This window comes from Rhea pennata, chromosome 7, assembly GCF_028389875.1.
Source record: "Rhea pennata isolate bPtePen1 chromosome 7, bPtePen1.pri, whole genome shotgun sequence".
Lineage (NCBI taxonomy): Eukaryota > Metazoa > Chordata > Aves > Rheiformes > Rheidae > Rhea > Rhea pennata.
In genome coordinates this window covers 1560832-1585253 of record NC_084669.1, presented here as the reverse complement: position 1 = coordinate 1585253, position 24422 = coordinate 1560832, and the positions used below count along the sequence as shown (strand labels likewise).

At 36.6% G+C, this 24422-nt stretch overlaps 1 protein-coding gene across 3 annotated transcripts; it reads left to right on the top strand.

Moving 5' to 3' along the window:
- The first annotated feature begins 1062 nt into the window (after positions 1–1062).
- Positions 1063–24222, top strand: GLRX3 (glutaredoxin 3). 3 transcript variants are annotated; one of them, XM_062580587.1, is made up of 11 exons: positions 1063–1166; positions 5427–5535; positions 8468–8542; positions 9135–9336; positions 17052–17224; positions 17310–17371; positions 19168–19225; positions 21008–21060; positions 22243–22282; positions 22365–22457; positions 23942–24222. In XM_062580587.1, the coding sequence occupies exons 1-11, from the start codon at positions 1096–1098 to the stop codon at positions 23990–23992; spliced, it is 987 nt and encodes a 328-aa protein (XP_062436571.1). In that variant the 5' UTR covers positions 1063–1095; the 3' UTR covers positions 23993–24222. The 3 variants fall into 3 exon arrangements, 2 of the variants coding, with proteins under 2 accessions (XP_062436571.1, XP_062436572.1); XM_062580588.1 differs by lacking the exon at positions 1063–1166 and adding an exon at positions 5107–5128; XR_009958992.1 differs by lacking the exon at positions 22243–22282.
- Positions 24223–24422: the final 200 nt, after the last annotated feature.

Here is a 24422-nt window from a genome sequence, read left to right as displayed (position 1 = left end):
CACTTTACACAATCTAGTGCCTTTTATTAGTCATGGGACAGGCACAATGAAGGTTATATGATATTTCCTCTATGTTATAGGTTACTTAATATGTGGAATTTTTTATGATCCAAATTCAAATAAAATCTGGGCAATCTATAGGACGTATTTATTTAATGCAACAAATTTGGATTTCAAGCAAAATTATATTCTTAAGTTACTCCAAATAAACATAAGGCAAAAAAATAGTGTTTTTTCCTTTTTTTGTGACTGAAAGGAACACTAATTTTTAAAAGCTCTGAAACTCAGCAAAATATGTTGTAAAATCCCAAATTTGCTTCCCCCAAAGATTTTCTATTCTCACAAATTTCTGATTAGGTATTTTCTGTTAGGTTAAAATGTTAATTTTTTGGGTGCATTTAGGTAACTTTCATGAATATGGGCTTTATGGACTTTTGTGATAAATGAGAAATACATAGAATCAATCTTTCTTCCCTCCGCTCACTGAAATCCTCTGGGAGATGTAGTGATTAGTAAACAGAATGGAGTTAAGTTTCTCCAACTTCTTATCGTACCTGAGACAAAAAACATTTAAAAGAATTGCTGCTTTTATTGCAATATCGGTCAATAACTGCTAAGATGAACAAATTGTGGTGATCTTGTTTTATGATCCATATATTTTGCTTAGGATTCTGTTAAACAGTTTTAATTTATTTAAAAACGCGTTTTCTGAATTATTTTTTCCCCTCTTTGGTGTTCAGTTAATGAACAATGAACAGATAAAAAGTGAAGAAAGCTGTTTATCGCGTTTTTCAACTCTTACTGCACTGCCCTTCTGAGACTCCTCCTGGAACCAGGACCGCAGGGAACAGATAGCATTAATAACGACAACCGGCAACAGGAATACCAGCCAAACCCAAGACGCAGCGTTTGTTTAGGGAAACACCACTTAACGTTAACGACGCCCCTAGAGTAACTCAGCCCCTCCGCTTAATTTAAAATGGCGCCTGCGCAGTGGGCGGGAGCGCTGCGGCGCATGCGCGGTGGGAAGCGGTGCGTCTTGCGTCACACGTCGCGCGTCATGCCGCTCTCCCCTCCGGCTCGCTGCGGGCGGCCATGGCGGCGGCGGCGGTGGTGGCGGCCGGCTCGGCCCAGCAGTTCCAGGAGCTGCTGCAGCAGCGGGACAGGTAGGAGGGGGCTCGAGCCGCCCCCAGGGGCCGCGAGGGGCGGTGAGGGGCCGCGAGGGGCGGTAAGGGGCCGCGGCGCCCTGAGGTGAGGTGAGGGGCGGGCGCGCAGCCAGTCTCCCCCCCCCCCCCCCGGTATCTCCTAGCCGTCAGCGCTGGTTCCGCCGCGGTCGCTGCCCCTCCCGAAGTCTCCGCGTTGGTCCCGTGCGTTTGCGTGTGAAATAAATGTACGTATGTTCTTAGCTTTAGCAGGCCGCGCTCCCGGTAGTTAACACCTTAACTAAAGGCAGGAACGCAGGTGCCCGCGTGGGGCAGGGCGGAGTTGGGCCTGAGCTTCGCTCGAGCGCGGGTGCAGCGCGGCCGAGTCACGGCGTTTAACCCGCGAGCGGAGCGTGGGCTGATCGGCTCTGGCAAGGCACGTTGCGGCTCAGTGCTGCGGTGTTTGGCCGCTGAATCAGACAGTGACCTCTAAACCACGGAGGAGAGAGAAAACCGGCGAAATTACTAGCTTGAGAAGAACAGGGAAGCTGCCAGCATCACTGTACTACAAACAATACTGGAAACATTGTGAAATCTTGGTTATAGAAAGAAGACGCTTGTATTTCTGGATGTAGATTCTCTGAGCTTGCTCCACGGCTTCCAGTTTTCCTCATGGGAATTATGCTTCAGCTCTATGGGGATATCCGCAGTGGTGGTGGGGAAATACATAGTGAGAATGGCTCCGGAAACAAGTACAGTATTTTGAAGTTATTTTCAACAAAAACCCGACCAAATCTCTCTTTTCCTCTGTCCTGCAAAACATGGTGCAGTTTTCTCTTGAATGGATTTGATTGGTTTCACTACTTATGATCTTAACATGGATTCATAGTACTGATGATTCTTCTCTGTTTCAGTCGAAAATATTGGGCTTTGTCTTTTTGTTACTACTAAGACGCTCAAAAAAACCCAACAAACCTGCACTCAGAAACACCCCAAATCCCCAAATTAAAGTTTTTCTTATGGTCTCGTCATCTCTTTGATAAATTTTAAAATTTAGAATTTTAAAGAATAGACATCGTTTGCTTAAGGTACCTTCTATATTTAGATTATCAAAATGGTTTTGAAAACGAATGATGTCAAAAAGTAATTTTAAATATTGCTTTAAATAATGATGTGAAAAAGGAGAAAATTTGTTGAAGAAATGTTTCTCTTTTGAAACTAACAGCTTAAGGCAGAAGATAAGTTGAATTTTTAAGGACAGGCCTAATTCTATTTTACAGCTAAATTTGCTGTTTGAATCAACTCCCTACTTTTCCAGTAGATTTACCACCACTGGGATACAGCTATCACCATTTTATCTTGTGACTTAATTTCTTAAGAGCTCTTGTTTCAGAAAGCTACTCTTATCTTTTATCTGTTTTATTAGTAAGCTTTGTGTTATGGAAAAATATTCACATTTTTCCAAAACCTATCAAGATTTCATAGGCACATAAGATGAACAGAGCCCATGTCTTCAAAATTACTGGACTGCTTTTATTATCACTCTGTAGTCTGTTGTTTTGCCTAGACTATGTTTTAGAAAGATCAGTGTATAAAGTTACTTTATTTGAGTGTCAATAGTAGCATATAAGTATTTAGCAAATACTTGCATCTTGACTTAAAAGGGGGTTGACCTATGGAGAAAGTCATTTTCTGAATTTCCTCATGCATACTAAATTAAACTGAGCACCTGTAAAACACTTCTTAGTGGCAGGCAAAAAGTAATATATTTCCTATATTCAGTTATATGTATATATATTTCTAAGCCGGAGGAAGTTTTCTTCTGTCCTACTTGAAGTTTAACAGAAGCACAAATTATTTTTAAAGGTGAAGCAGGCATTGCATTGTATGATTGCAGTGACAGCTTTACAGCTAAATTAACTTTTTCTCTATAATTAATCATAAAAGCTGTAATAGATCAAAATAAAATTGTCTGTTTTGTGCTGTCATGAAACTTTACGTTTGTAAAGTTGCTTTTGATCCTCCTTGATCTGTTTATAACAGGTCTCCTGAACCCTTAACAGCGTAGGCAACCATTACGTATATAAAAAACTATTGGAGCAGATCTCAGAATTGGAACTTCAGATGAAGGTTGTGATGGGCAAGTGCAGAAAAAACAACCCTTGAGCAAAATTCTTGATTATTCTCTGCGTTAGACCTCGGTCTGGGTTCTGAAATACCAAACTGCTGCTGTTTCTTTTTTTTAAACCCTTTCTCTATTGTGACTGGGTATTCTTATATATATAAATGACTCCCTTTGCCTCCCAACCTATTTAATTATGATCACTTCACTATGTTGCAGCTTTTGGGCCTGTAGATTAACTTTTTGTGTTCTATTTATGGATGGAAGTGGAAACAATATAACATACATTTCTAGTTTTCTTTTTTCTTGTCTGTCTTTTACCTCATAAAAGATGTATTTAAAAAAGATAACATCTCCCCAAAATTGATTCCAGCATGGTGTGCCGTGTTTAACCCCATTATCTCAAAAGTCTTAACAAAAATGTGGCAGTCTGAGCTGGCAATGGTAACAATGTTTGGAAGACTATCATCTGGAAGGAAAGATAAAGTTTCTGCTTGAGCTACCTGTGCTATAATATGCCTTTTCATTTGCTTTGTAGACAGATTCCAAGAAGAGCATTGGTAGAAAAGTTTACATGCTGAAATGCAGAGTTTTGGAGTTACTTTTTACTCTGAGAAGTGACATGATCTCATGTTTCTCAAGGCATTCATGTCCACATATGCCATTTATAAGTAAAGAATAAGTCACTTAAATGAGCCTTTACTAGAGTTTAAATGTTACTGTCAATTGCGTGCAGTGAAATTAGTCTGAAGAAGTATATGGTTGTTCTGTTGCAATTCAAAGGAAATCATTTGTCTTCGGGATTGTTGTTACTGGTAAGTGATTGTACAGAAGTGTTGGAAGAATCTACACAGATGAGCACTCTGGAGAAGATGTATTACTGTTCTTAAATTCAGGTCTGAATTTGCAAGGCTGGCCCTTGAAGAAAAATGGAACTGTCTTGCAGTTCCATAATTTCAGTTTTTACTAGCCTGTAAACTATGCCAGTTCTAATCAGCTTTCAAAGCTGAACCACGTGCTGACTGATCATGTTATGGCAAAACGGCTGCCCTGTTATACTTCTACTGAAGTTTTCTAGAATTGCTTTGGAAAATGAAGCATGTGAATTTTACCGTCCTGTGTCTGAACTGAGTTTGGTGTTGTATTCAGAGTAAGAGGTCAGGTAATACAGCTTCTGTTCCAGTATGAATATTGTGCTGCCCACGAGACTATTAAAATTTATAGTGAGCTTCTATTATTTACACTCTAATAAAAGGCACTAAATGACTTCTAGGGAATGGTTGCTTTGATCTCTATACTTCTTTTGAAGTAGATTAAAAGCAGTATGTTATATGTCTTTTATTCTTTATCCTCTATTATTTAGTACTTTTAACTTCAGCAAATCTAGAAAACAGAATGCAAATGTCTCAACTGAACCAGCATTGATAACAACAGTGACAAGTTCACGAGAAATATGTCACGGTACCCAGTTTGGGATTTTTGTTCACACGTGTGACCTATATTTAAATACTATGTCTGATTAATACTAAATATTCAAGGAAATCTTACTGGTGCTGGAAAAGGAATAAGAAATTGAAGGTACTAAAGGCAAAAACTATTGTTTTTGTATAAGAATACTCTGTTTTTGAGCAAGTCCTAGTTGATTTGAAAAATTACTATCATATTTTTTTTGGGTACGTAGTAAAGAAGTTAGAGTGCCATTGAGTGGAGAAGAGCAGTGGTGCAGCCTCTAGCATGAAGCTACTGGGCTGTGGAGTACCCAGAGCTTCTGGAACTAGAAGACCTGCCTGGAAGAAATGCAGGACCCCTGAGAATGATCTGTGTGCCTGGCCTGTGGTTGCCTTAAAATCTGCAGCCATGAAGTGTATGACTTCATATTTAATATTTCTGCTTGTTCTTTTCTACTTGCCATTCATATACTGTGATCTTTCACTGCCAGAATGCAGGATGGCATATTTCTTTGTGCTTTGAGGTGTTTCCTGAAAAAAGTACTATTGTCCTCAATTTTTACTTTTTTTATAAGTAATTTTGCTGTGTGAACCATAGATGATGGTACTAGTTTCACTTGATTATCTTTCTTCTCAGGAAGACTTTTTTTTCATGGCATGTCAAACTGTACTATAAAAAATAAACACTGTATACTTTTTTCTTTTTTGTAATAGGTCTCTTGTAGTTGTCCATTTTTGGGCGCCATGGGCTCCTCAGTGTGCTCAAATGAATGAGGTTATGGCAGCACTAGCAAAGGAACATGTGCAGGTTACGTTTGTGAAGGTAAGTCTTTGTTACTGGGCAGTAAATCCTATTTTAAACACAGGAAAGACAGACAGACATCAGAAAGCTGTTATTGCAAAATATGAATAAACTGTGATGGGAGTTTCATTTTGGCTTTATGTTTGAAGATGCGAGTTGAATATGTGCAAGAGATGCATCAAAAAAAATCTGTAGGATTAAGTTCTAGATTTGTCTTTCCAAGCTTGATATCTCAAACTTAAATAATGTCTTCATTTTTACATTGCTATTAAAAAAAAAAAAAAAAGACAGTTTATTAAGATACATACAGTGTACATACATTAGCTACTTCATCTAACAAATAGGCTCTGACATTTCCCTATTCCTGCAGTGACTGAGGGCTTCAGTACCATAGTTAGCCATATTGTTAAAGCCTGATTTTATCCAGGGATTTGAGATTAAAATGAAAGCACTCTTCAAGTTTGTTAGATTTCGCTTGTTCACATGGTGTTACTGGTTAGTCAAATAGATCTTGGAATTCGTTTCTGTGTGTTACTAAAGAGCAGCAATCTTTATGGAGTTTAAAGGTAGATTAAATTTAAAGTCTGTGCAAAGCTGTAATTTGAGGTTGAAAGTGGTATAATACTGAATGGTATAAGCACGAATGAGATGCTATATTTTTGTGAGATCATCATCACATCCTAGTAAGAGAACTAGTGTAGAAGGAAAAATGAATGCACTTCATCAATGTGCTGTTCATTTTAAAACAACTTTCCCTTGTTAATGAGACAGTTCTGTGATTATGAGGGCAGGGAGTCATGGAACAGCCAGCTGTGTGTTTTAATTTGATTTCTTACAGCCTTTAGGTTTTGTGATTTGTTTTTAATGATTCCTCTCACAGTTGGTATTTTCTTGGTGAAACAGAAGGATGGATCTATCTCAGTTGTATTAATTTACAAAACCATTTTAATTAGCACATCCAAGACTGATGTTCAGCACTGAAAATTTGAGGTATTGGATACTTGTTTGGATAGAATTGCTGTAACTTTTAGTAGGCCAAAGAAAGTTTGAAACCTCTCAGTTACTTCTTTGTTATTCAGCAGTAGTTTATTTACTTTTTAATAGCAAGGTTCTATATTCAATGGTCAAGCATTGCAAAGTTTAGATAATGGCATACTCATTTAGAGAAAACAAACTACTGAGAGAATTGGGTAAATACTCTTGATAAAGTATTTTTTTTTGCTCTCCACTGAGACTATCTTTAATTTTGAAAGTATTCAGCGTGTGGAACTTTGGTCTCTATTCCATAATAGCCAGACTTTTTGCTGATGAGAACCCGGTAGCTTATCAGATGGTTGCAGATGACTAACCAAGAGTAGTGTAGCACCTCGCAAGGCATAAACAGGTGGATTCTGGAATAGAACTAGTTAGCATGGAATGAACTTCAAAAAATTGTTAATAGATCCTAAGGAGTCTTTCTGAATACAATTTCACATTTCAGTTGTTGCATTTAGTTGTTAGGTGTCTTAATTCTAAGATCCTTGACTTTTAAAATGAAAATGATTTTATCAAAAAATAGAAACAATATTCTGGAAAGATGTACCAGTAACGGTAAGTTATTGAAATATGAAGTGAAATCTGTTCTGTATGCATGAACCTTACCAGAGTAGAACATAAATATCCAGGTAGATAGAAAATTCAACTAGAAAATTAATTTTTTTAGTACAATTCGTTTACTCATTTGCCACTTGAAAGCTAGTAGATAATTGGAATTGTACATAATAGAAAGCTTCACAGTTGATCCTGGCGGAGCATTGATTTCTGTGAATGGAGATGAAGCTTGGACTTCTAGTTCTGAGTTGATTGCTGGGTTGCTTCTGTGTTTAGTGAGCTTATTAAGAGCCTTAACGCTTGGAGCAAATCAAAACGTAATGTTATGATACTAGACCATTCAGAGACTCACTGTATCTCAGTTAATAGTGAGGACAATTACAGATTGTATTTTCTGAAATAGGTTAGTAGGGCTGAACAGGTGAGAACAGGAGCAAACTGTTAAGTAGCTCTGCAGGTGCTTGTCGATGAACTGTCATTGTATGGTTTGTGGAACAAGAATTTGAAAATCTTCTGTACACTGGATCACAGGTTTCTGTGTTTTAGGGTCTGAAAAAATATTTATATCTGTTATAGCCACTTTATTTTACTGCTAAGTGTTGTTGTTACAGAGCTAGCAACTTAAACAGCCTTGTGCTCTGTCACTAAAATAAGCTAGACTGTGCATAGAAAATCACAAATTTGATTAAATTAAAAGATTCTGTTTTCATGGTAAATCATTATATTGTAGAATTCCAAAGTAAGCATTTGAAGGCTGAATAAACTCAGAACGAATGATCTAAACAATCTTTCCACTCAATACTCAGTAGCCTTTCAGGAGTTAAAAATAAAATTTACTAGGCATCAATAGTTTATTGAAGAAACACTCCTTTTTGCTTCATAATTTGCAGAAGGCTGCAAATGTCAGTCATGATGTACTGCCCCTTGAAATTAGTCAATAGAGCAAACAGCAAGAATTGCTGTGGGCAGAAAATAAGCACTGTAATCATGACATAACTGGGGTCAATGATTTATGGATTTCAATATAGTAGTAGCTGCATATGATTGAAAATTTACTAGGTCACTAGTGCACCAAAAATTTTATTCGCAGCCTCCAGGCATCTTTTGAAATGTGCAACAAAATAAAAACCTCTGAACCTGTTTTGACACTGTGTAGGCTTGGTGGATGACACGCCAACCCAGTGAGTCTCATTTAAATGCAAATGCGTCACAAACTTCTGCATCAAAATCATTTTTAAATATATAAAATGCCTAGAAGAACATTCTAGGCATGATTGACATGCATGGTCAAACTTTAAGGAAGATTATGAAAATAAAACCATCTTTTCTGTGTTTTTTTTCCCCTCTTTTTTTTTTTTAAAAGCTGGAAGCTGAAGCTGTGCCTGAAGTGTCTGAAAAATATGGAATTAGTTCTGTTCCAACATTCTTATTCTTTAAGGTAAGAGAAAAACAATTTAAAAGAAATGGATTCCATGTGAGCTCTTAGTGTGTACTTTTATTACTGGAACAGTAGAAGCTTGTTACAAACTTTCACAGTAGAGAAAAATATGTGTATCTGGCTTAAGTCTGGATAGTGGATCCTGAAAGAAGTAGACAGAATTAGTAGTAACTAATTTTAGTATTTCAGAACTTCCTTAATTGCACTGGGATTCCTCTAAGGTTTTTATGTTAGCTGTCTTACCTTGTATTGGGTCAAAAGTTTTTTCAGTGATGTTTTCTGGTCTAGCTTCTACAACACAGCAAAAAAAGCAGGTAAACAATCTCTTGGTAGAAATGACAAGTCTGTTTGGGTTGTGTTTTCCTGTGATTAAAAATTTGAAGTATTTTAATTCATTAGAAACAAATTTTGCTAGCATTAACAGCAGGATGATGCAAGTCTGGAGTCTTTGCTGGAACTAAAGGTTGGCTAAATGATCAATGCACCAATCTGCTCTACTTCTGAAAATTTATATTTTATATGATAATTTTACTTTAAAGTGCAAATATGGAATTTAGTTTGTTAACGTGAGCCTATATTTTTGCTTCCTTAGAATTCTCAGAAGGTTGACAGATTAGATGGTGCTCATGCCCCAGAGTTGACCAAAAAAATCCAGCGCCATGCATCCAGCAGTTCCATTTCTGCTAGTTCTAATGACATTGCAAAAGAAGATCTTGCTGTACGTCTAAAGAAACTCATCAATGCTGCCCCTTGCATGTTGTTTATGAAAGGGTCTCCAAAAGAGCCTCGCTGCGGTAAGACTTTACTGAAGTTCTTGTTCAGTGTGACAGTCCTTGCTTTGGACTAGTTGTCAGATTCATTTAGTTTTGGGGACATGCATTGCAACGGTATCTCACATACCTAGAAATGAAACAATACAAAAATATTTTCATATAGCTTATATGTAGTTAGAGAGTTGCTGTTCCCTTATTTAAATTTTGGAAATACAGTCACAGAGATCAGGAGCTGTCCAAAGAGCATGTATAATGCTGTCCTTGAACTAGGATGCTTTTTTCTGAGCTGTCTCAGTGTTTAATCATGACATTTTATTCATCAAATTACATGTTAAAAATGTAAAATAGTTTGAAGAGAACTATTCAATTCAAGGAATAAAAAGAATTGACTAACATCCTGGATTACTGTTGCCATCTGGAAAAACAAGTAAAGCTACCCTAATTAGTAAAATTGGAAGACTGGTGCCTTGTGTTGCCACTACAGAAGAAATGCCTTTTCTTCAGCTTAACTTGCTCACAGTTTAAAGTGATTGTTTCCCAGCTGACTTGAAATATTGATCTGTATTGGGAAAGTACATAAACAAGTGTTTAAAAATAAAATCGTAGTACTGTGAAGCTGCCATCCTTCTGCCCATGCAGGCTTAGAAAATTAAAAATTACTTTGCAGAACTGATATTGTAGAGTATGTTGTGGTGATCTGCAGGATACTGCTTTGATGTGGGTTGGAGACTGCTTGGCTCTACAGAACTCTTGGCAGGGCTTGGCTATGGCTCCCTCTTGCTCCAGGGCAGGGTTGGGGTCAGCATTTTGGCAATTAACAACACAAGCTTTCTGCACTGCCTGCTTTGAGCATAATCCCAGCCTGCCTTTTGGGGACATGTCTCAGGATAACAGCTTGTTTGAAGTACGTCTCCTATTGCTAGTCTGCTTGTTACCCAGCAATCTTTTTCTACTGATGCTTTACAGAAGTAGAAATGCCTTACATTTAGCTGCTAGTTGCTTTGTTGTTGTTTTCGTGTACACCTATTCCCAAATGCCCCTATTCCATCGTGAAAAAATCGAGGGGCAAAATGCAATGTGGAAAACCTACCGTTCCTCCTCATTGCTTCACTGGAACGGGGAAGACTGGAAAGATTTTATTCTGGGGATAGGAGATTAAGATAGGATTCTAGAATTCGAAATGTGTGTGTGTGAGAAAGCAATGAAAAGATGTTGCTTTGATTTCTTTTGCCTCCTTTATCTCCCCAAATTGGTCTAGAGATCAAATGTTGGAACTTTCAGAACTCCTTTCTCCACAGCAGCCGACATACTGAGATCACTGAGACAGGATTCCTTTGCTAAGTGAACATGTATCCTATGAGGCAAGTCATACTAACCACATCTCAGTGCCAAAAAGAAGAAAGAATTGTAAATTCTAACAGGAGAATCAGAAAAGAATTAGAAATGGCTAGTTTCTTACAGGCCAAGTGGAGATAGGCATACGGCATATATTTGCAGAACCAATACAGACAGATTTACTGCTGATAAGGGTAACTGTTATGAAAAACTTCAGTTGTTCAGTTGTTTTCACAAATTGTGCAAGTATGAGTCTTGTTTTTTTTTTTCCTGGTCTATCTGTGCATATATTATGTTAAAATATATTCACTTGAAAGATTCCTATATAGAGTTATAAATGTTTTTATATCTGGCAGAGATGTATGTGAATTAAATGTGTTTAAAACATTTTGCTGAGAATGAAATGAGGATTCACAGCACTGTTCTGTTTGACCCCCTGTCTGGAAACATGCAGCCCAGAGGCAGAATGGTGCCTGATGTCTCTGACAGAAGTCTGCAAGTTTATTTGAAATGTTGGTGTGGTGTGTGGATTTAGTGATGTGATACTCACTTAATTGCTACATATCCTTGTGGTGTGCTTGCCATGGAAGAGCTTTTAACAGTATTAAATATTAAATTCAGTTAACAAGTTCCAAGTTTAGACATGCTTTTGTTAGTGCCTTTTGCTTTGTATTGGTATGTATTCAGCAAGTTCCCAAAAGAAACTAAAGTTAGAACTGTGTAAGTAATAATAATGGAGGAAATAGTATAGAAAGACCTAAAAGAAACTGATTTTAGATGATCTATTTTAACCCTGAAAGATGCAGATTGTGGTATTACCATGTGCTATTAAAATGGGGGAAAGGAAGGCTAATAGAGGAGTATACTGATCTAATGGAGTGAGAATATTGTGGGTTTGTAATACATGATTTACAAAATAGACACTGTTGACTGGCATTTATAGCTGTGTAGACTTTGTATTGTAGGAAAGGCCTATCTATAGTTGCAGTTATTAAAATTTAGGACTAGGTGCATAGAGTAAATAAGAATCTCCACATTAACTTCAGGTGACTTTGGATCAGTACCAATTCTTGACAAGTGAGGGAACTGACAAGAGCAGTGACAGCAGTGAAGCTGCCAGTTGGCCTTAGTGGCACTGAATTACGAAGAAAAGCTTTGAACTAATACAATTTGTCTTGGGCAGGAAAGGAAGAAAGTCTGTCTGACAAGCAGTGTTAACTGGAGGGAGTTTAGTGTAGTGTATGGTGCCCTATTTTTAGGATGGCTTATATATGAACTCATGAAACAAAGTTTGAAAGAGAAGTAGCGGTCAAAGCATGTCCAACAAAATGCTGAACCATGGGCTGTAGAGAAATAATCCTGCCCTGGCGAAATGAGGGAGTCTTGCAGCACAGCCAGATTTTGCTTCAGGTTGATGAAGTACTTGTTTATAGCTTGTGTGCAACTACTTTGTTGACTCTGCCCCTAAACATGCCCTCAGCTTCTCTTAAAATATTTGCCTGCCATTTGTTCTCCAGCTCTTGCTGTGAAAAGATTACAGAAGTAAGGGGGAAGTGCAGTGTCCTCATCAATGTCCTGAGTCTGCTCATTCTGTTCTCATATTTGCACACTTTATTTTTTCCCTTCCTAAAATCAAGGCTGCTGTTTCATTTCAATGCATTAGTTGACTCTCAGTATTTTTTCAGTAGAAGTAGTTTCAGAAATAACCCCAGATTTCAAAACTCCTTCATGTTCACTGTGTGGTTGTATGCTGGCTTGGAATTCTGACAGTTTGCACATATGCATTTGCTTATTTCTGAGAAGTAATGAAGAACTTGGACAGTTTTGGTGATTTTTCTGTTCCGACAGATGTTATATGTTTAATTACTTTGTATTTCTGTTATTCCTCATTTTTCATTTTTGTCTGAAAAACAGATTGTTGTGAAAGCTGAGTGTGAGGTTAAATAATAGTTTTCATTCTAACATGCAGTGCTTACTGTGTCTAAGTCTTTTTTTAAAGTCTTAAATGGTTGAGGTGTATGCTAGAGAAATGGAGCAGGGATGGAGTGTAGTGGGCTAAGGTGTTTCTTTCCCTCCTATCATTTCACAGTCTGAATGTATTGTCCTTCATACCTAGTGGCGTATAACTAAATATGAGCTAGCAAATTAACTTAGAGATAACTTGGAGAACTGAAGTTATGTTGCAAATGTTTCTTTTAACTTCCTGTCTGCTAGATCCTTCCCCCAGTCCCCTCATCAAAATAGCTTTTGCTATTTGAAGTACAAGAAATTCTTGTTCTTTGCATTTAGAAACTCAAACCATGAACTTAAAGCTCTCAATAGTTTATTGGCTGCTGTAGTATTGAAGGAGTTTGACACTAGGGTGTAAGATTTTGCCGAGTAACTTTTTTGAAGTGCCTTTGGATGTTGGTATATTAATATGATCATGGAATTTCTTTTATTCTGGATGATGAACTGATGAAGTTCTGTTTATATGTAGGAGCATATTTTAACAACGTAATTACAAGTGCACAGAGGTTACGTATGGTCATAGGAATGGAAATTTTGGTTCACTCTGAAGTAGACTTGTGAAGTGCAGCCATGCAGATACATAGTACAGTATAGTACAACATGCTACTGTATGTAGCAGAGCACAGCTCTGATGCACTTCAGCATCTCCTAGTACTCCCAAGCCTATGTTTGGGGTGTCTGCAGCTGGTTATTCAGATGCGAGGGGGGAAGTTGAACAGCGCTGGATGCTGGTGTAGCTCTACCTGCTATGTTAACAGGCAGCCCGCCGCGCGTGTGTTGCGGGTTTGGCCCGTGCGTGGGAAGTTGTAGGCGCTGAGCTCTGCGCAGGTAGCGCACGGTTCTTCCGGTGTCTGTTGTGAGAGCGAGCGTTGTGCAGGCAGCGATTAGGGTGCTCAGACCTGCCCAGGTTCTTCACCACGCTCAGATCGGCATCTGGCTGCAGAAGGATCAGCTGATGGCGCAGGCATACCGTTTCTCCTTTGGATTTCTGTAGGCATCCAGTAGAGAGCGGATCTGCTAAAGTATATTGAGCAGAACTCTAGGCAGATTTTAAAGTTCTCTAAAGAAAACCCCTCAGAGTTTTTAATACATTTAATTTTTGGTAGGAGGGGGTTGAGGCTGTTTTAAAAAAAATACCAAAACCCTAAGGCTTCAAGGCTAAGGATACTTCATTAAAACTCAACATGGAAAGTGAATTAAGAGCATAACAGGTTAATTTGTATGCATATTAATATTATGATAAAATAGGCATTTCTTCAAGCTTACAGTTTTTATATTTGATACCTTCTTCCTTATGAAAAATGTGCAGGAGGTGCTTACCTAAATAGACTTATGTATTAAAATTGTAATGCCACACACTAAATCACCTGAACTTACAGCTCTTTATTTTGCTGTGAAATGTTATGCCTGCTTAGACTGTTTTGATAGTTTCTGGCAGTAGCTGGGAGTAAGTTGAGTCTGTTAAAATTTCTAGGCTAGACAAACTCCTTTTCAAGGCTTAACATTTAACATGTTGTCAAAGATAATACGGATTTTTTTTTTTTTTATAACAGTAGTAGCAGTATTACAAATGTAATTAGGTAAAAGGAGACGTGCCTCTCTAAAGGTGAATGTATTGGTGAATTGTATCTACTTTGATTCAAATAAAAGACTTGCAGTGGTGTCTTGAATGCAGTTGGCAAGCAGTGTGGAACCCTCCCCAGCAGTGTGTTATGAGATCTTTTTATAGTTTATAACTTAGTTTATAATTTCTTCTTTAGAAAAGCTGATTCAGTGGCTGTGTTTGCTGGCTATTGTATCTGGTTGCTATGCACGTTATATTATTTCAGCAGATTCTTTTGGACTCAATACATACATAAATAAATCGTATTTATTTGCTTCATTGATACAGTAATATATGTAGTCTATTGTTATCAGAGTAGAATCCAGAGTGGCATTTGTGGTTGTCTAGATAACCACTTAAAGCGCTTTATTCACAGATTAATTATTCTTTGTAATGCATGTATGGTATTTTTTCAGAAATTCAACCTAAATCTTTTGTTATGAGAGTAAAGCTGTTCTGGCACGCTATCCCTAAGCATAACACTTCCAGACTGCTACTGTATCCCTTCAGAATGAAACACAACCAATCAATCTTTCTAGTTTGCATGTAATTGCCTACAGCTAAAATAAAGCTCCCCCCCCCCAGTCTCTTACAGTAGAAAGGAGTTAATATATTGGCAATGGAATAACCATCAGCAATCAGCCTTTAGCTGTTTACTAATGAACTCCCAGATGTATGAAAAATTTCAGAATCTGTGTTTTACTTGAGGCTGTACATGAACTTAACACTTCAGTTGTAGAAAGAAAAGCAACTTAGATGCTATACATATAAATACTACTACTTCATATCTCAATAAATTGCAGATCATGAAAACTGCAGAAAGCTGTAGTAAAAATCTGTATTTGAAGAACTAATAGGCAGTTTTGCAAGCTGAAATCAAAGGTTATTCTTGTATGGCACTGTTCTTTTTTCCTCATTTCAAATTTTTTTTTCATTTCTTTATTAAAACCTTTAAGGATTGGTTTTTTATATATATATTTGTATGGAGGTTTTTATTTGACTGTACAGCATTTGTTGAAGTTCTTTTAGGAAATTGGAAGGATTGCAAGATTAAATGAATCCAAAACAGAACGAGTTGGCAAAGATATAAAATGTACATTATTATCACATTGATTTGTGGGCAGATTGGCATGAATCACTTGCAGGCCATGTAGTAGTGTTACCTTGGAGGCCTGTAGTCCTTCAGAAGGAATGTGCGTGAAAGTAGCAGTGGCAGGTTTTAAAATATTTCAGGGTAAAGACTGGATGTTAGAAATGAAGCAAAACTTCAGAATCTGTGCGTGTTGCTATGGGGTTAGCAGTTTCTCCTGGTTAGCGATGTTTGCGTAGCCGGATGGATAAGCTGTCGGGGAACAAAGGAATTGCAAATCAAGATTTGATCACCAGTCCTAAAGATCAACTCCTTGGCTTCCTCGTGTTGTGCAGTACAGCAGACCTTCACCTCTGCTTTCTTTTGGGAGTGACTCTGTGCAGTCTTCTCTGGAACATCTTAGTGAGCTCTGCGCTCTCGAGTGGAGCGCTGGTGATGCTGCTCCCCTTGGAAGCTGCTAGCAGAAGGAAGGTGGCTTTGGATGTCAAATACTGGTTTTCAGGTTACCCCATAAAGAATAGTGATGGAGACATGAAGGGTACCGCTTATGTGCTTTTGGTTTTCTTTTTAGAAGAGATTCTGTAAAGAATTATTCTTTTTCTATAAAGAAAATAAGAAATAAATTGCACTTAAAAAAGATTACTCTTCTGGTTTTACTTTGTGAAAATGGTGCATTTAAAATAGAGAAGAAAAATTGTTCACAAAACAGTGTTACGTGAATTTCTTTTCAGTGGAAGAAGATTTATGTGTTTTTAGACTGCAAAATTTGTAGTATCCTAATCTTCATATATACAGCTTTTTACATGTGATATTCTATTTTTCTTAGTTACAGGAGGGAAAACCTCTTTTCCAAGGTTGGCTGCATAATAAATGTATAAATTTATTTTATGTTTACATTCTAATGTTCATTTACTATCCTGACTAGAAATTATTATCAGAATAGAACATAATGAAAATGGGTCACAAAAGGAAAGTAGTGTCCTAAGTGTCATAAGGGTAGTAAAATTATATTATTTACTCATGAACATAAATATTAAAAAAAGAAAAAGGCTTCTGTCCTTTGCTGTGAAGTAGAAAGGAGATGCTCTTGAAGCAGAGGTAGTAAAAAAGTTATTAGAAACTTGGCTTTTACACTTTTTAAACTTTTTAAAGCAGTGACATGGTAGTGGGTTTGAATCATAGTTCCCGCTTTGTGTTAAGTTCATCCGCGTTTGGTGTGGAAGAAGGTTATTAGCTGGAGGAAGAAATGACAGCTAGAGAAAATGATGTGCAAGTAACTGTAGAGGAAGTGAAAGAAGGTTACTGAAGATACAGTTACTGAGGAGCTTTTCCTCTTTATGAATGAGGAAGAGCTGGCAAGAGAAAGAATAAAGGAATGCATTAAATTTTGTCTTAACCATATTTTGGATCAACAGGGAAATACGTGAAGGTTATTTTGTAGTGCTCTGTGTAGAAAAGCTCTAGACTTACTGAACTGTTTGATTAGTTAGGATTTATAAGCCCAGTAATTAACTATGTTTATATTTTGCCTCTTTATAATATTTGGGGATCTTAACGCAACAAAGAATAATACACTAGAGCTGTTGGTGGGAAGTTATTGCCTGAAAGATTTGTATTTTTTTTTTTTTTTAATGAATAAAGTTTAATACAGACGTGGAAACACTTTGTTTAATATAATTCTGCTTTTTATGTTTGCAGGTTTCAGCAAACAAATGGTGGAGATACTGAACAAACATGATATTTCATTTAGCAGTTTCGATATTTTTTCTGATGAAGAAGTTCGTCAGGGACTGAAAACATATTCTAATTGGCCAACTTATCCACAGTTATATGTAGCTGGAGAGCTTATAGGTGGACTGGATATTGTCAAGGTTAGAAACAGAAGTTTTCTTGCTAGTTATCAGAAGCAATTTTTCTTTTTCATATCTGATTTTTTGCTCCCTGTAATCTCCCTAGGAACTTGAGGCTTCGGGAGAACTGGATACAGTCTGTCCGAAGGCATGCAAGTTGGAGGACAAGTATGACATTATCTCTATTTTAAAGAGTTTATTTTGTATATGGCAATCTGCTGTATAAATTCCTTTTCTTTAACTTTACCTGAAGTAAACCAAGACTTCCTTTAATTGCAGAACTCCTGCACTCTTTATTTCAAATAGTTTTAATATATTCTGTTTTCTATACAGTAAACATTACTTTTTATTTAAAGTATTAGGCTATACTGTTCTAATAAGCTTTGCTTATTGTAAGTTCTTTAATTTTAAGCTTTATTAAGTTTAATTTTAACAGGAATATATAGATTTTTTGATTCTTTTTTTTAAGAACTTACTTTTAAAGGTAGCTCAGAAAACCCTCTTCTAAACGCACTAGTAGCTTTTGTTTGCTTTATATGACATGCACTTACCTTCATAAGTATGACATTGGTGTAGACAAAGTATCTAGGCTTGTCCCCCATTTTTCTTGATTATCCATGTCCTTCAGCTCCTGTTTTCTTTCACTTTGACAGTGGATTGCATGCTGTATCAATAGGAAGTGTGTTGCCTCTCGAGTCAGATGCAACATCTAGAAGCCAATTTGTCCTCCGTTAAGCTTCCCATTTGAAGATACACTGCTGTTTGAAATTCTGCCGTACCTCAGGCAGACAAGCTCCGCATATGTGACAAATTATTAGAGAAGTTGCGAGTATATGGCAGCATTTTTCTTTAGCTTTTGTGTGAATAGTGCCATTGAGACATGCAAAGGAAGGCTGATTTACAAGAAGCAGGCCTGTGGCTTGAAGGCAAATATGTTAGCATAGATTTCCTGCTTGCTGTCTGAGGATGGTTAGGGTAAAAGTCTCGCAGAGCTCTAGAGGTGACTGATTCTGGTCTTTCTCGCCTTGGTGAAGCACAGCTGAGAAATAGCTTAAAACAAGCTGTCTTTATACAGTAATGAACCAGACTGACTTTAATGGGTGTGTGATACCTTTTAAATTGTTCCATCTTTGAGGTTCACGTGTTGTTACTCTTGAAGGGTCAGTTGTTACCTGGTAGGATAATTAGTAAATAGTTTCACTGAGACCACAAAAAGCAATCACTTTTATTTTGCAAAGAGCCGATTCTCCAGTTTAGAATCACTTTTGCATTGTCTGAGCAGTGCAAAGTGACCTTTTATGGAAAATGCCCACCAGCCATACACTTTATAAAAGATGAACTGCCTTTAGCAGGAAACTGCTGGACAGGAGGCTTTGCTAACACTTTCCATCAGTCGCCCAGGCAAACCTTTCCTGTAAGGAGCAGAAAAGAAAAGAGGTGTCTGAGGTGTTATATGGGTGGACCAAGGATAGGCCAGAAAGGCAGGGCATGATGAGGCAAAGTGGATCTGTTCCTGAATTTCAGTAGTGCTTAGTCCTTTGTGATCCTATGACTGATGGATAGCAGCTATGGCTATGACTCTACAAAATGCTTTGTCTCATATGAAGAATAAGAAATGTTAAGTATTATATTCAGCATGTGGAAAACAATGTGTGTTATATGACTGAATATAGATACTGTATTAAAAATATCCTGAAAGAATGCTTTTTCTTAAATTTATTGTTTCTTAATACTTACAGGACAATTTAGAAAAGTAGTTTTTTGCTCTAAAGTAACAGGGTTGTTTATAACTGTAGTGAATGAAGTTGAACAATATAAATGAATGCAGTTGGTTACAGTAGTGCTTTAAATTCTTTTGGTAAATATGTAAGTTATCTTTCCACTTTTTGCATTTGTTTTCCTGTTGAACAAAAGCTTAGGATAATTGAGCTGTTCTGTGTCTTCCTTTTTCCAACCTCCTCTAGGCTTAAAACCTTGATAAACAAAGCTCCTGTGATGCTTTTTATGAAAGGAAATAAACAGGTAAGGTTTAAAATTGTTTGAATGGAAGTGAATAGAACTGTTGTTCTGTAGCACTTAGTTACCTTCTTTTCCTTTGTTAATTAGTAGTTCTGGGAAGTTATTTGTGTTTTATTTGGTGTTTCTGTAAGTCACAGAAGCATAATCCGTATTTCACCTGATTTGAAATATTTTGCTGAAGTACTGATAGCAGCAGTGCATGTCTTTGGTCTTGGTCATTGATGGTCTTTACAGATAACAAATTTTCTTCTAAACAAATTTGTTTCTAAATTTTGTTCTAAACACTTGCTCCTGAAGTCTACCATACTTGAGATGTATACTTTTGACTATTACCCAACACGTTCATTCATGTTTTTTTTCCATCTACTGACCCAGTTGGATTGAGTGTCCTATACTTCTTAATTTCTCTGACTTTATTATGCTTGCACAATTTCATTTAAAAAACTGCTAGATGTTTTTAAGGGTAACGCATAATGCCACATGCCATAAATAATCTCTTCTCACATGCATGGAGTGGTTAACACCTGGTGTCTTTTAATGCATGAGTTACCTATCTTGCACACTGAAATAAAGATAGAGGCCTAAGACAGATGACTGCTTACAATTAGGATTAAAATAATGGCAAATGATTGTAAACCAAAAGGTCATCCTCTTTATTTGTGTTACATGCTTATACCAGGGGATAAATTTTTCCCTTTTGAACAGGAATGCAGTGCAATTCTTTCTGTCAAAGTTTCCTGAACAGCACCCAACTCACCTTAAACTTTTCAATGGAGTGAGGTACCCTAAGCAATAATTGTATTTAGTGATCAGATTTTGAGAGATGTTTATACGATGTTTTTCTGGAAGGGATACTTCTTTAGTAGGAAACTTAGCTCATTCATGTGATTTCTTTCCATTTCATTTGCTCATTCATTCCCTGAACCCTCTCTGTACAACAACAAGAGACACTTGTGAGAATATTATAGGCTGTTCTCCTAAGCCATTTTATAACCCCTGGAACCTTGTGGGTTATGCTGCCTCACTGGAGCACTGGAAGCTAGCTAGCTAGCTAGCTGCACTTTATTTTTAAAGGCACTAGAAGTGCATTTGTTTAGAAGGCCAGTGCCTTGCCTGAAGAAAGCAGAGTTTGGGAAAGTTATTTAGTATGTGTTTTGGTTTTGCCCAAGTTACCAGCAGAGTTAAATCCCCAAGAAGAAAGGGTAGCCTGGATTAAATATACAATGCTCGTCATTTTCTAGGTATTCAAGTCACTGTACTGCCAAAATGAAAAAGTTCACAGTAGGTAATTGAAATTAATGATTGGAAGTAGAAGTTGCTGTACATGCACATAATTATCAGTTCACCATAGGATATTCTCTCCAAAATGGTAAGTAGATGGAAGAGTGTGTTCCAAATAAATCACATCTTTTTTACAAAATTGTATTAGGCATTTGTATTCAGCCTACCTATAGCAGTGGCTTTTTGAATGTTCATGAAATAATGAAGCCCAATTAGTTTTCAAGATAGTGTTGCCAAATCTTGTATCACTTCACCACAACTGAAGTAATAGTGATTTAGCAAAGGATATTGCAAAGTATATAAAGAAGGAAATATTCAGCAGTATTTAAGCTCAGAGTGAAGTGTAAGGAAGACTAAGAAAGGAATTAGCAGTAATGCTCATCATGCTCATGTTAGCAAAAGTTGATGTTAGCTGTAGTGTAATTTGAGGAGCTGGAATTTTGAGGAATTAAACAACTAACTTCAGCAAAAATATGTTTTAACGTGTGTTTTTCTGCATTCTAGGTGGCAAAATGTGGCTTCAGCAAGCAAATTATAGAAATCATAAATAGTACTGGGTATGTAAACTTTATTTAATTTAGGAAGCCAGTTCTGTTTCAAAAACTGCAGTTTGTAAATAGAAAACATTTGGAAGATACTCATTCCAGCCTATACAAAAGCATCCTTTTCTTTGCTTGCAAGCATTTTAAACTATCTCTGTGTAGAAACCAGTAGCGTAAATCTCCACTACATTTGTTGGATACCGTGTTGAAACATGGTGTGTTAGATATTATGCTGCTTAAATATTTGTGAAAAGTGACTGCTTCATAGTGATTGTTTTGATCTGATTTAACACCACGTGCTAGGAGGTTATTGCAACAGTGAATTTCTCGTTTCTGCTGTGATTGTTGACTGTAAAGAAAAAACACCCTTCTCTGATAAGTAACTCATCTTAGAGGTCGCTCTTGATCTCTTTACTTAATCTTGGAGCCTCTCATCTTGTGTAGACTCAGTTTTTCTTTTCAGAGCAATTCTTTCTGTAGTGAGAGATTAACATTGTCTTCCTCTGAATAAACCCATGTTTTTTGTACTGCTAGTACAGCTAGTTAGAGGTTAACCAGTTGTCTTGATTACTAGACCTTAGAAGGAGCTCTTGAGATAATAGCCAAATAGAGCAGAGCTGTGAATATCAATGTACAATTTGGAACTAAGTAGTAGTTACTCAAATCGTTGTCATTGGCCCTAGTGCCCTTACAGGGATCCACGTGCTTTCCAGTTATTAAAGAATACCAGTACTGGGAGTACTAGGAATTACTTACCAAAACTCCATGTGAGTCAGCCAGAACTGAGAATTACAGTGGCATGATGCATTTAGTGTATTTATGCAAGTAATATATAAAGAAATGAAATAGCTGCATCTGTCTGATCTCTCAGTAAAAACTTGCAGAGTTTTTTAAAGCTATTTAGTGAACAAAGTTATTTTGGATATGTTTTGCCTTGTAAGAGTTGAAGGTATATAGCTCCATCTTTAGCACAGTGTGATGTCATCTGCGTTATAAGGAGTTTCCCATGAATCTATAGACATCTTTTGCATTAGTTTTTGGTGCTTAAGTAGCTGACTTTTTTCTTTGTTTCCTGATATGTGTTAATTATATCCTGGATGATTTGGAAGCTAGCTTTGTAAAAATAAATGTTTTGAATTTTTGTGGGTCTCGCGTTGCCAAAGTTCATAGATCACGTTTTAAAAATTTTCTTTCTAGTGTTGATTATGAGACATTTGACATACTGGAGGATGAGGAGGTAATTAAGTCTTTCCCACTTGGTATATTTTGTTGTTACTTTTACTAAAGCCAAAGTTTTCACTTGAGATTATTTTTCTTAGGTGCGGCAAGGACTAAAAACCTATTCAAACTGGCCAACGTATCCTCAGTTATATGTAAAAGGTGAACTTGTCGGAGGATTGGATATTATTAAGGTAAGACTGGGAGAATTTTGTTTGACTTGTAAATTGACCGTTTGCTGAGAACTGTAAAAATGTTTTCTGACTATAATATACAGAAATTTCTGTATAGTGACCTGAGATTTTGGAATGACTTGGTTGCTTTTACTGTGACTTCCATTATCTCAACATATGGTTGAAAGGAGCTTTAAATCTCTAGTGTTCCTGTATGCCAAAATGTAGCAGTGAAATGCATTTTCTTGACAGCAGTCAGTTACTTTTACTGTAAAGACCATTTTTACCCCGTGGGTGCATTTTTACAGGTTTTTCTTGCTTCTTAGTTTTACTTTCGACATTGCTTTTCTCAAATAAGGTGGGTGAGACATTTTTTCCTAGCAAACAGTCTCATTCCTGGAAAAAAGTAAGGTTTATTGTGGTTGTTTGAACAGACCCTCAAGCAACAGAAATAGATCTGCATCTGTTACTGTGGTTTTTGATTTTTGTAACAGAGCAGGCACAGTGTTCTAAACCCCAAATACTCTTGAGCCTATTCTTGTCTGAATGGTTTATAGCCAATTCCTCAGACATTATAACTCTTGGGAAGATGCAATCAATAAATCTCATTTAGTTCTAAAAATACTGGTATTACTTAAATTATATAGATTACTTTAATTTTATTTATTTAACAAGTGTATGGGTTATTTCAGTGATCACTAAGTATTGTCCTGGGCATTGCAGAGATGCTGCAAAATACTTTCCTTGCTGCTATTTAAATACAATTTTTCTATTTGTGTTGTTAGACTGTGTTCAGTTCACACTGACTCATTTGTATGGGTTGATGAATGTTGCCAGTATTTTAAAATACGTTCCATAATGTAGCATAATATGAAATAAAATTGAGATAGAGAATATCAGGAAATGGCTTTAATATAACATGTTGTGGAATATGTGTTATTTTCCTACATCTCAAGAGAAATAATTCTATCTCTTTAAATTAAAAACTATATAGTTTGAATTACACCATCAAGATAATGCAAGGAAATATTTCTTATTTATAACTTCTGAATCTCGCGGTCTTGTTTGTTTTAATGTACGGTAAGAACAAATTTTAGCAATGGCAGTCACTTTTTCATTTTGCATGAGGCATTTTGAATGTTTGTGTACCTACAAAATATATCTGAAATATATATATGCAAGGGGAAATAATTTACCTTGTAAAGTAGTAACATGGCGTCCTTCTGGGGGAGAGGGGTAAGAGGAGCATATCCCCCCCCCCCCAAAAAAAAAAAAAAAAAACCACCCACATTTCTTCTTTTACTAAATGAACAAAAAATAGAATTTAAATACAACGTTATGAATATTAAATAATCTTGTTTGGGAGGGATCTCTAGTGGGTCATCTAGTTCATCCCTTTAATAGCCAGTGAATTATTTTCTTATCTGCAAACCATCCCTGTTGAAATCTTGTTAGTATAATCATAAAATATATATTTTTTAAAAAATCTCTATATTTCTTTACAGGAGCTAAAAGAAAATGGTGAACTCTTGCCTATTCTGAAGGGAGAAAATTAATGCAAAAAGGACATCAATGGGAACTGAAATACTTTGGAAAAATTATTCGTGTATAGATTATATTGGAGCAATACATGACTTAGCCCTGTGGAACCAATCAGAAGTAAATAAAGGCTTCTTACTGGCTCTGTATATTTCACAAGAACATGCTATGTTTGAAAATACATGTTTTTGCTGAAGATATAAAATTGTCAACATCTTCAAATTCAATTAAAATGTAATGCTGAAAAGTTTGGTGTTTTTTATTACACTCTTTGTATGTATTCATTGTATCTAGATGTTTAACAGTGGAATAATGACTCCACTATCCAGCACACAACTATAGGGCTAAATAGTTATCTGTTTTGGGGCTCAGCTTCCATTAGGAGAATATTAATAGAAATACCTCTGTAGTATGGAGCATAATAATTTTCTATGCCTCCGCTAATAA